The sequence below is a fragment of the Arachis ipaensis genome, chromosome B6 (genome assembly GCF_059453495.1).
Source record: "Arachis ipaensis isolate K30076 ecotype BB chromosome B6, ASM5945349v1, whole genome shotgun sequence".
NCBI classification, from domain to species: domain Eukaryota; kingdom Viridiplantae; phylum Streptophyta; class Magnoliopsida; order Fabales; family Fabaceae; genus Arachis; species Arachis ipaensis.
This window is the reverse complement of record NC_142441.1, coordinates 23,090,001-23,102,631: the sequence shown is the minus strand read 5'-3', so window position 1 is coordinate 23,102,631 and position 12,631 is coordinate 23,090,001. Positions and strand designations below refer to the sequence as shown.

The 12,631-nt window shown below is 36.6% G+C and overlaps 1 protein-coding gene across 1 annotated transcript; it reads left to right on the top strand.

The window, feature by feature from the left end:
• Window positions 1-1,530: 1,530 nt before the first annotated feature.
• LOC107646162 (pectinesterase 3) lies at window positions 1,531-11,127 on the top strand. Its single transcript, XM_016350363.3, has 3 exons — window positions 1,531-1,598; window positions 7,356-8,596; window positions 10,252-11,127. Exons 2-3 carry the CDS (start codon window positions 7,528-7,530, stop codon window positions 10,932-10,934), a joined length of 1,752 nt encoding a protein of 583 aa, XP_016205849.1. The 5' UTR covers window positions 1,531-1,598; window positions 7,356-7,527; the 3' UTR covers window positions 10,935-11,127.
• Window positions 11,128-12,631: the final 1,504 nt, after the last annotated feature.

The following is a 12,631-nucleotide window of genomic DNA, read 5'->3' as shown; positions in this document are numbered from 1 at the left end:
GTCCAACAAGTCGGACACGTCAGCTCCGACCACCACCGCAGATCTCGACCGAGATCGACCTACAGTTTCAGGTAACCTTCGGAACACTAACGTTTCAAAATCGTCTCAATTTTGTCCCGCCGTCAATTCTGTTAACAGATCCCTAACGGCAGGACAACATTGAGCCAATTTTAAAACGTTAGAGACTTAAATATGACAATTGAAACATTAGGGATAACTTTAAAACTTACTCCAAATGTTGGGGACAAAAACGATACTTTACTCTATAATTACTACTTAAAACATTTGTAGCAACAAGCATTAGATGTTAATGTTTAATTTTCGATAAGTATGTTAACGACTATTTTTATTTATACTAGTGACAAAACAAATTGTCATTAAGAATTATTATTATTATTATTATTATTATTATTATTATTATTATTATTATTATTATTATTATTATATAAGTAAAACTGTCTGCATATGTTATTCATATATTAATGCATTTTGCTACACATTACATGTTTTTACTAATTAAACGAAATATATAATATGATATTGATTTTAATGTTGATAGTATAAAAAAAAAAATTTCGAATTAAATTTGTTTGTTTTTATTTTTTAAAAATACAATTTATCGTGAACGAATTGACAGGATATATAGAATTCGTCTCTTATTAAGTAATATTTATAAGGGTAAAGTATATTTTTTATTCTGAAATTTGATAAAAGTTTTAAAAATATTCCTAAATTTTATTTTGTTTTAATTTTGTTCCAAAAGTTTTCGATTTGCATCAAATATATCCCTGACGGCTAATTTTTAAAAAAATTTAAGACAAATTCAATAACAATTTTATAAGAACAACCTTCAACATAAGCAAATCAAGCATAATTTTCATGCATTGTTGTTAGATTGGTCTTAAATTTTTTGAAAATTTAGCCGTCTAGGGTATATTTGATACAAATCGAAAACTTCTAAGACAAAATTGAAACAAAATAAAACTTAGGAGTATTTTTAAAACTTTTGCCAAACTTCAGGAACAAAAGGTATACTTTACCCTATTTATAAATAATGAAATTAAACCTTTTTTGTGTAACTCACCTTACTAATAATCAAATTGAAATTAAAAGTAGTATAATAAATGAAAAATTATATTTGTAAAATCTTTTGAACATATATTTTTTGAGAAATGATATTTAACTATTATTTGTATACACTTCTTTTTATACGCATTTTTTATAATATAAAAGACAACTTTGTTTTTCTTATCAATCATTTCTGTGCTAAAAAGGAAAAGTGTACAAAAAAGTAATGTATATAATATTACTCATATTTTTTATATGTAAAAACAATTTAACATTACTCGTATTTTTTATATGAAGAAACAAATTTTTTTATTTTGTATTTTTTCTTAATTTTTACTTTAAATGCAAAAAATAAAAGGGAAAATAATACAAGTAACTATAAATCAACTGTACAGAAACCGTGTCTTTTATTAATTATATCTGTATCTGTATTTGTATTCATTCATTAATTGATAATCTGTATTTGTGAAATTAATAAATTCATTGACTGGATATAGTCATAAGTCATTAGCCATAGGGAAGAAGCATCGGTGAAATCTAGAATTTTGAATTTTGAAATGGAGAGTGGAGAGAGCGGGGGAGAGTCTTCGAGGGTGGCACATAGCGAGGCAGCCGGCCATGCCGGCGAGAGCAATAAGGGGGAGAGTGGAGGTGGGCATGCATCAGGTGAAAAGGAGGGAATTAAAGGAGACAATAACAAGATTCAAGGTCAGCGGATATCGTTCAGAGATAAAGTTGTGGGTGCCTCAACAAGGAGAGCTTTGGAGGTTGCTGATTCTCTTGATGGGGATAAGATGGCTACAGTAGTTGGTAAGCAAGGCGATTCGGAGATACCAACTGTGACGTTCACTGAAGAAGCAAAGGAGATATTGGCAGAGCCCTACAAAGATGCCATCGTGATCAAAGTTCTTGGAAAAAACTTTAGCTATACGGCGATCACGCACAGGCTTAAAGGAGTCTGGAGAACCAAAGGAGGATATGAGGTACTAGATGTCGGTTTTGGCTATTTCTTAGTTAAATTTGATCTCTTGGAGGATAGAGAAAAAGTTCTCCTTGGAGGACCGTGGATGATTACTGGTAGTTATGTTGCGGTTAAACCTTGGAGTTCTTCATTCAGACCTTGTGAAAACACTTTTGGATCTACCATGGTTTGGATAAGAATTACAGGTTTAAACATTAACTATTATCAAGAGAAAGCCATGAAAATGATTGCGTCAGCTGTTGGTAAACCGATCCGCATCGATTTAGCCACCAAGTCTGCAGAGAGAGGAAAGTATGCAAGAGCATGTGTGCAAATTAACTTGGGACTTCCAGTCATAAGAAAGATTCAAGTTGATGGTCATATGTATGACATAGAATATGAGCACTTGAATTTAATTTGTGAAAAATGTAGCTGCTTTGGGCATGTAACAAGAGAATGTGCGAAAGAGAACAACAATGACATTGGGAAGGAAACCATGGTGAAGGAGAAAAATTTGCCGTCACTGTTTTCGGTGGATAATAATGAGAAAACGGCAGAAGGTAGTCAAATCCCAGTAAAAAATCAAAATTCAACTTTTGAATTTGGAATTAATGCCAAATCAATTCCAATTATGGAGAAGCATGGAGCAGCGGGTCTTGTGCATGATAATTTACAAGAATCACGCATGGATAGGGATACTCAAGCAAAAGAGGATGAATGGGTTACAGTTAGTAGAAAAGGCAAGGAAAAAGTGGGTAAAGGCCCCAATGTAGTGCCAAAAAAAGCCAATGTAGCAATATGCTCCAATTTGGGGAGTAAGAAATTTTCTTTTGGGTCTAATAAAATGCATGCTGGATCCTCATCAAATGCAAAGGTGAAGTCTTTATCAAATGCAAAGGTGGAGCCTAAGGAAAAGAAAGATCCTCCATCCACGCTTGGCTCTTTGGGAACAACTCAGGTGGCTTTCAAGGATCAGAGTACTCCTTTTTTTAAAGCAGGGCACAAAAGGCAGCGTCCTATTTCGCTTCAAAACTCACCTATTGAAGCATTGTCAACGGATTCTCGAGTACAAAAAGAGCTTGATAAAGCTAGTGTAACAACAAACTTGGAGAACCAACCTCAACAGAAGAATGATGGTTCTGCGACGCAAGTCCACCAGAAGACAATTGGAGACAGGGGTCCATCAACGTGAGGTAGAATGATTATAAATTCCAATTATTTAATTTATTTTTATGGATTGTGACCATTTAAATATTATTAGTTGGAATGTAAGGGGAGCGTCAAATAAGATGTCTCGGGTGCACTGTAAGGAGTTAGTACGAAAATTTCAACCAACTTTTTTTATTTTGGTGGAAACTCATATTGGGTTTGAAACTATGAAAGAATTTTGGGGGAGATTAGGCTATTATCCTGTAGGGATTGTAGATGCTGTTGGACATAAGGGAGGAATTTGGTTCCTCTCTGCTAATTTAAAATTTTCTTGTAAAATTCTTTGGGTTATGAATCAATGTGTAACTTTGGAAATTGATGGTGGTGGGCGAAGATGGATTTGCAGTGCGGTTTATGGCAGCCCTCAAGCCACTAATAGAGTAGAATTATGGAGTCATCTGCTTGATATTGGTTTGTGCATTCAGGACCCATGGGTGGTGGTTGGGGATTTTAATGATATTTTGAGTGTTCATGAGGTGAAGGGGGGTAATTACTATTCGACTCGCAGTAGTGTCTTTGCAAGTACTCTAGATTCTTGTGGTCTTTTTGATCTGACAACCTCTGGAAGACGGTTTACTTGGTTCCGTAAAATTCAAGGAAACAGAGAAATTGCAAAGAGATTAGATAGAGCTTGCTGTACTGCAGAATGGCGTCTTCTTTTTCCAGAAGCTTTTGTTGAAGTTCTCAGCCGTTCCCACTCTGATCATTGTCCCCTACTTATCCGATGTCAAGGAGTTCCTATCAAGAAAGGAAATCGGCCTTTTAGATTCCAAGCGGCATGGGCAACGCATCCTGATTACAAGGCCATTGTTCAGAAATCTTGGAATAGTACAGACTTTGGCATCCATAGGAAGTTGTTGGGGGTTCAAGAAGCTTCGTTGGAATTCAACTCTACGGTCTTCGGCAATATTTTTATTAAAAAGAGGGAATTGGAGGCTTATTTGAATTGTATTCAACGAAAAATGGAGGCTGACGATGATCCGATTTTGAAGCACAAAGAAGAAGAATTGAGAGCTGAGTATAATCTAGTTTTGGCCCAGGAAGAATTGCTTTGGTACCAGAAGTCAAGAGATCAATGGGTTCGGTATGGTGATAGAAATACTAGCTTTTTCCATATGCAAACCATCATTAGAAGAAAATCTAACAAGGTTCATGGGTTGCTGGTCAGTGATGGGTCCTGGTCTGATGATCCGGAAGTTTTGCAAAGAGAGGTCGTTCATTTTTTCAAAAATATTTTTTGCTCTACTGAGCCTGTTGAGGTTAATTGCATGGGAGAAATTCCTATGCCATCTCTTAGCCAGGATGCTTGTGATAATTTGTCTAAACCAGTAACAATGTTGGAGGTTAAAGAAGCTCTGGATAATATGAGCTCGTTCAAAGCTCCTGGGCCGGATGGTTTTCAAGTTTTTTTCTTCAAGGAATATTGGGATGTGGTGGGTCATGAGGTGTGGCGTACTGTTCAGAAAGCATTCTTAGGGGAGACTTTAAGCCATTCTTTGTTAGAAACTTTGATTGTTCTTATCCCTAAATGCGACCCTCCAACTAGATTGAAGGATTTTCGGCCAATAAGCCTTTGTAATGTAATTTATAAGCTAGTGACTAAAGTGCTGGTTAATAGATTACGACCTTTTTTGGATGAGATTGTTAGCCCAACTCAGGGAGGGTTTATACATGGTAGAGGAGCGCCTGATAATATTATTGTGGCCCAAGAAGTTCTTCACTTTCTTAAGCGGACAAAGTCTAGAAAAGGAGCTATGGCTTTTAAGATTGATTTAGAAAAGGCTTATGATAGAGTTGATTGGAATTTTCTTGAGCACACTCTTGAATCTTTTGGCTTTCCTTCTCTAATTATTCGGCTTGTAATGAATTGTGTTCAGGCTTCAAATCTTTCCATCCTTTGGAATGGGAATAGATTGGACAGCTTCCAACCTCGCAGAGGGCTCAGGCAAGGAGATCCAATTTCTCCTTATTTATTTGTTTTGTGCATGGAAAGATTGGCGTGCTTCATTTCCAAACAAGTTGACGAGGGTATTTGGGATGGTGTGGCTGTTTCTAGAGGAGGACCTAGAGTTTCTCACTTGATGTTTGCAGATGACCTCCTCCTTTTTTGTAAAGCAAAGAAAAATCAAGTTCGGAATGTTGTGCACACCTTGGAGTTGTTCTGCAAAGCTTCAGGTATGAAGGTTAACATTGAAAAATCTAAAGCTATTTGTTCTAGAAATATCTCTAATAGAAGGAAGGAAATGTTGTCTGGTGTTTCTCATATTCCTTTTACTAGTGACCTAGGCAAATACTTGGGGGTGAACCTTAATCATCCTCGAGCTGCTAGGTCTATTTTTGCGGACTCTTTAGAGAAGATCAAGAATAGGCTGGCTAGTTGGAAAGGTCGGCTCCTTAACAGAGCAGGCAGGCTTTGCTTAATTAAATCTGTTGCTTCTTCTCTTCCTATTTATCAGATGCAAGTGACTCTTTTTCCTACTTCAATTTGTCAAAAGATTGATTCTGTGCTTAGACAATTCTTGTGGAAGGGAAAGGTGGGGGAGCGATGCTTAAATTATGTCAAGTGGAGCAAAGTTGTCACTCCAAGAAAATATGGAGGCTTGGGAATTAGAGATACCCAGTGTGTAAATTTTGCTTTATTAGGAAAGCTTGTTTGGCAATTACTGCATAATAATGATAAGCTTTGGGTAAGAATTATGTTGGCAAAATATTTATCTGGGAGGTCTTGCTTTTCATCCAGTTTTTCTAATAATGTTTCAAGCACTTGGCGAGCGATTTATAAGACAATAGAAAAGCTTCGTGATGGTTTTGATTGGTGTACAGGCAGGATGTCTCAATCCTTTTGGTATCATGCTTGGCGACCATGTGGAACGCTAGCTCCTTTGGTTCCTTTTGTGCACATCTCTGATTCTCACTTGAAGCTAGAAGATGTCTGGTACCATGGACATTGGCGGTGGGATATTCTTTGCACAATGATTCCGGAAGAAGTTAAACTTGATTTGATGCTCTTTGATCCTATCAAGCAGGCAGGAGATAAAACAGGTTGGTTTTGGACAAACTCAAATACTCTCACCTACTCGACTAAAAGCGGGTATGAATGGCTATTGAAGAAGAAATTTGGCTGGAACGATAATGAAAATTGGCTTTGGCTTTGGCGCTTGAGAATACCGGAGAAGATAAAGTGTCTGCTCTGGCTTTGTCTCAACAACGGAGTTCCCACAGCTAGTTACCGGTTTCAAAGAGGTCTTGCTACTTCTGATTTTTGTCAGCGATGTTATCTTGCTCTAGAGGATATTAACCACTGCTTTAAGACTTGCCAAAAAGCTCGTCAGATTTGGATTAGCTTAAATTTGGGAATGACCGCTGAGGACTCTAGTTTGGATTTTGTGTCTTGGATTCGTTCTAACCTCAACAAAAATGAGTTTCTCTTTGCAGCGGCCTTTTGGTGGATTTGGAGGGATAGGAACAATGACATCTTCCATCAAGATGATCCATGGAGTAAGGAAAAAATTGTTCACTTAGTTCAACATGCTGCTCGCGATTTCTCTAAGGTTGTTACTAACCAAAAACATATTATTCCTTCCTCTTTGCAATATAACTGGGAACCACCTCCAATGAATGCCTGTAAAGTGAACTGCGATGCAAGCGTTTTTGAAAATGGGCAATTAGCGGGCTTTGGATGTATTATTAGAGACAGCATGGGAATTTGGATGAAAGGTTGTTCTGCCAGTATACCTCTTTCTAGTGTTCTCTCTTGTGAGCTTCATGCTATTTGGAGAGGGCTTGTTATGGCTTGGGATTGCGAGTATAAAGAGGTCATATGTGAAACTGATAATCTTGATGCATTTCTTCTTGTTTCGCGAGGCACAACCAGCATGATTACGAATGACTCTGATCTGCTTGGCAAAATCAAAGAGATGCTTCAGCGCAATTGGACAGCTATTTTAGTGCTCATCCAGCGTACAGCAAACAGAGCGGCTGATTTAATGGCTAAGACTGCTGCTTTAAACAAGCAGGTGTACCTAGAGTGGTTACAACCCCCTAATAATTTAGACATTATTATTAGAGAGGAGTACTACTCTTTCTCTTAGGTGTTTTTTCTTTGTGTTATGTTTAGTCACCAAAAAAGCAAGGGAGACTTGTGTTGTTTTAGCAAAACTACACACTATAAATAAAGCCGCGAGGCAATGATATCTCTTCCTATTCTAGAATTGTTCAGTTTTCACTCTTCACTTGTAAACACCAACCAAAGAAAAAAGGGAATCATACAAAAACTGATTCAGTGATTAATGGATTCGATAAACTCGTTCAAAGGGTATGGCAAAGTGGACGAGGCAGAGCAGCAAGCCTTCCAGAAGAAGACTCGCAAGCGCCTCATCATACTCATAGTCTCCTCCATAGTCCTCATCGCCGTCATCATCGCCGCCGTCCTAGGCACCGTCCTACACAGCCGCCGTTCCTCTTCCTCTGGCCCCTCAACGGAGCTATCCCCGGTGTCCTCTCTGAGGGCCGTGTGCGAAGTCACCCAGTACCCAGAGTCGTGCATGTCGAGCATCTCGTCCCTCCCAGACTACTCCAACACCACCGACCCACACCTCCTCTTCAGCCTCTCCCTCCGCGTAGCCATTAACGAGCTCTCCAACCTCTCCCATTATCCTTTCAAGCTCCGTTCCTCCATCAAGGAACCCCGTCTCCAGAAAGCCATTGATGTCTGTGCTACGGTCCTCGCCGACGCTGTCGCCAATTTCAACGACTCCGTCTCCACCCTCGACGCCGCCGGCAAGCTACCATCTACCACCAAGATCAGTGACATTAAGACCTGGGTGAGCGCCGCCATCACCAACCAAGATACCTGCTTGGACGCCCTCGAGGAGGTTAATAACTCCACCGCCGCCAACGCCGCCCTCGAGGACATGAAAACCACCATGAAGAACTCCACGGAGTTCTCGAGCAACAGCCTGGCCATCGTGACGAGGATCCTGGGGCTGCTCTCCCAATTCAACAGCCCGGTGAACAGGCGGCGGCTTCTGGGGTTCCCGGAGTGGGTGGGGGCGGCGGAGAGGAGGCTGCTGCTGGATAATGGGAACACCGCGACGGGAACAACGACGCCGGATGCGGTGGTGGCGAGCGATGGGAGTGCGCAGTACAAGACGATAAAGGAGGCGGTGCTTGCCGTGAAGAAGAAGAGCGAGAAGAGATTCGTGATATATGTGAAGGCAGGGACTTATGTTGAGAACATTGATTTGGATAAGGACACTTGGAATGTGATGATCTACGGTGATGGAAGTGACAAGACCATCATATCCGGCAGCCGCAACTTCATCGACGGCACTCCCACTTTTGAGACTGCCACTTTCGGTAATTTATTCTTTCCGTCCATTCATGGCTTAGGATTACTGCTCTCGATTGCATGCTTCTAGCTAGCTCACACTTACTATTTAAAATTTGACACTGCTACTTTCCGTAATTATACTAATCTGAAGCACATTAATTAAAGATCATAAGAGTATTGTAATTTCTTCCACGAGCTTGGATTCCGATTTAGCAATAAACTATCCGATGGGTTTAGCTCTGGATGCATGATGTACTTTACACGCAAGAGAGACAGTGAGACACAATTAAGGTAGTAGTAGTAGCAGTTTAGAAATATGGAAAGTTTACTGAAGTACATTAGTTACTTTGATTGGAGCAAGTCTAATAAGGAGAGTTGAACCTTTTCAATAGTTTTTGTTAATTTCATTATTCTATATAGAGATATATTCTAAAATACTAATATTTAAATTAAGCTTCCAAGAGTAAGCAACAAGAAAAATGGAAATTAAAATTTTAAGCCCTTAAGTTATCCTTTTCTTGTACTAGCATTAAGTTTAGGAGTAATTAAACAGCATGCATTGTTGTTAGAGTTATGGACTTATGGTAAGTTAAGTTTGGAGTTTGGCAAATAGATAGTGGTTGGTTTCAAATGTTGAAGTGGAATAAATTGGGTTAATTTACAAGAAATTTTGAAAGGAAACAAGTTTGGGGCATGTGCCATGTGAGTGGAAACAATAAGAAACATTATAAAACAGAAATGCTTTTTAATTTGTGTGCATCTGCTAACCTATACTGTATGATTGTGACCATGTGACATTGTGATCTTGATCTCATCTCAGTCATCTGCACCCTCTTGTTTTTCTGGGGGGCCAACAGTTTGGTCCGCCCTAATCACTAGAACATCCTGTAGCCGCTAATGAAAAAAAAAAAAAAATTGATCTTTTTCATCACTGCATGTTTGATGGCCTACCATGTGCGCATCTAATTTTTATCATAAATGATTATGATCAATACGCCTGCCTTTTGAGTCATCCACTTGTTTCGGGGGGAGAGAGTAATAATTAATAAAAAAGATTTGTCCAAATTGATGTATATCAATAAAGAAAAGTATATTTATATTATATTTGTGTATGATTTTTTGAATTTTATTATTTAATTTTAATATCAAAATTAGAAGCTATATAAAAAATACACAAAAAAAATATAGCGCATATAATATTTTCCATAATAATAACAAAGAAGAAAAATATGATGCAAATATCTTTATTGACATAGCAACGGCGGTTTGGTTGTACAAATAAGTAGAAATTCACTGTTATTTTTACGGAAAATTAATAAACAAAAATTATTGAATAATAATATTAAATTATTTAATAATTTTTAATTATTAATTGTGCATAAGATGTCACCGAATGAATTAAGGCGGTAGAAATGGAATTTAATCAATTTATGACTATAGATGCGTGAAGAGCTAATGTGCAGCTGACCCTGTCTTCCAGCTAGATGCTCTTGCTCTTATACTGCTTGACTGCTTCCATCTGTATATGAATGATATTGATAATGACAATTGATATGGTAGAATAGCTAATTCACCTGTTATTTATGAACAATACTTAAGTTGGCAAAGCAATGCAATTCTGTAGTGTGGGGGTTCCAATTCATTAATTAGTTGACTAACAAATATATTATGATAAATGCAGCTGTGAAGGGAAAGGGTTTCATTGCAAAGGACATACGGTTCAAGAACACGGCAGGCGCAGACAAGCATCAGGCGGTGGCACTGCGATCAGGGGCGGACCAATCAGTGTTCTACAGGTGCTCGTTCGAGGGTTTCCAGGACACACTGTACGCCCATTCCAACAGGCAGTTCTACCGCGACTGCGACATCACCGGCACCATCGACTTCATCTTTGGCAATGCCGCAGTGGTCTTCCAGAACTGCAAGATCATGCCACGTCAGCCTCTCCCCAACCAGTTCAACACCATAACCGCGCAGGGAAAGAAAGACCCCAACCAGAACACCGGCATCGTCATCCAGAAATGCTCCTTCTCTGCCTTCGCCAGTGATCTTCAGGCCCCTACCTACCTTGGCCGCCCTTGGAAGGATTTTTCCACCACCGTCATCATGCAGTCCGATATCGCCTCCTTCTTGAAGCCCGTGGGCTGGATAAGCTGGGTTGCCAATGTCGATCCACCAAAAACTATATTTTACGGTGAGTACCGCAACACTGGGCCTGGATCCGATGTCTCGCAACGGGTTAAGTGGGCTGGCTATAACCCCTCTCTAACTGAAACCGATGCTGTCAAATTCACAGTGCAGTCCTTTATTCAAGGCCCAGATTGGTTGCCAGATTCTGCTGTAAACTTTGACTCCACTCTCTGAATTTCACATTAAAGTCTAAGTCCTCTCAAATTTCAATCTTTGTTGTAAGTTGTAACTAGTATTATTGGCATAGGTTATTAATGTATGTATTACAGTATTAGTAATTTATTACGCACAATAGGGTAAAGACTAAAGAGTTTACTGTATTTTTTGGACTCCTTTTGAGTGAAAGTGCGAAATTCCTTTTTAGTTAGTTTCACAGTTTAAATAAATATTTCAGTCAGGTGTGTTCAAAAGTAATGTTATTCATGACAAAGGCCACTACTGAACTTTAAAATACTAAACTATTTTCCTTACCTAAAACTAATAGTATTTATCATATTTTAAATTTATAAATTATTTACCGTTGTAATAGTGCTGAAAAAGGAGCTAAGAAGAATATCCATTACTGAATGTAGGCTACACAGAGAGCAAATAGCCATTGCCCATTGGAGTGAATAGCACATACGAGATATATATATATATATATTCAAAATTAAATAAAATAAAGGACATAATAGCAGATCCGAGGATTGGGCTCTGATGCTGTCATGAAAACAAATTAACAATTATTATTATTTTTTTTTAATAATATGGATATGTTTTACAATGTTTAAAAATTAAATCTGGTTTAATCATTTTTATTTATATAATATTTTAAAATAATCTATTATATGAATTACATTATGTTTGATAATTTATATAAAAATTAATTTTAAGATTTGTGTTTAGATTTTAGAATATATAAAAAATGTTATTATTCTAAGTTGTATAGATATAAAGTATAAAATATTTATACTTTTTTTTTACCAAAGATATGGAGACTCGAACTCGCAACCTCTTAGATGAGTTTGAGGAGGTTATGTCATTTGAGATATAACTCATTGGTAAAATAATAATAATAAACATTAATATTAAATTAGTAATATCATCATAGTTAAAAAAAATTACCTATAATTAGAAGTTTTAAAAAATCAGCTTTCGATTATAATTTTTTAACTTATAATTATCAATTTTGATTATAATTTTTTCTTTTTTTTTTTTTTTTTTGGTTCAAACATGATTAGCTTTTGGAAATATAAATTTTTTTTTCAAAACAAAGCTTCCATGATGATTTTCAAACATGATCTGAATATTATTGTATTAATACTATTTTTTTGGAAATATATGTACTTAACAAAAATTACTCTTAAATTCTCTCTAGGATTGTATAAAGAATTAAAAACAGACATTTTAGTCCTCAAGAAAAATTAGTGTACAAATCAATTCCTAATATTTTTTTCTATTAGACATAACAGTCCTCCGTCCAAAAATAAAATAAAATAAAATAATAATTATTATTAATTGCACAATAATATTGTACTATATTTTTTTTGTATTTTTTAGACAAGAATAATGATATATATATATATATAGTCACTCAACAACAATAACAACAACAACAACAATAATAATAATAATAAATCAATAAAATTATTAGAGATTATTCTACAAGAAATTCAAAGTTAAAATTATTTGATATTTTTGTATTTGATATAATAAAAAAGACGTCCTATTTAAAAAAAAAAAAACATGTTTGTATTAAAAAACATGTATTAAAAGAAAATATTTTAATTTAGATTTATATTAAACACATGTTTCTTTTAATACAAACATGTTTTTTAAAATAGGACATCTTTTAATTATATTAAATACAAAGATATCAAATGATTTTAACC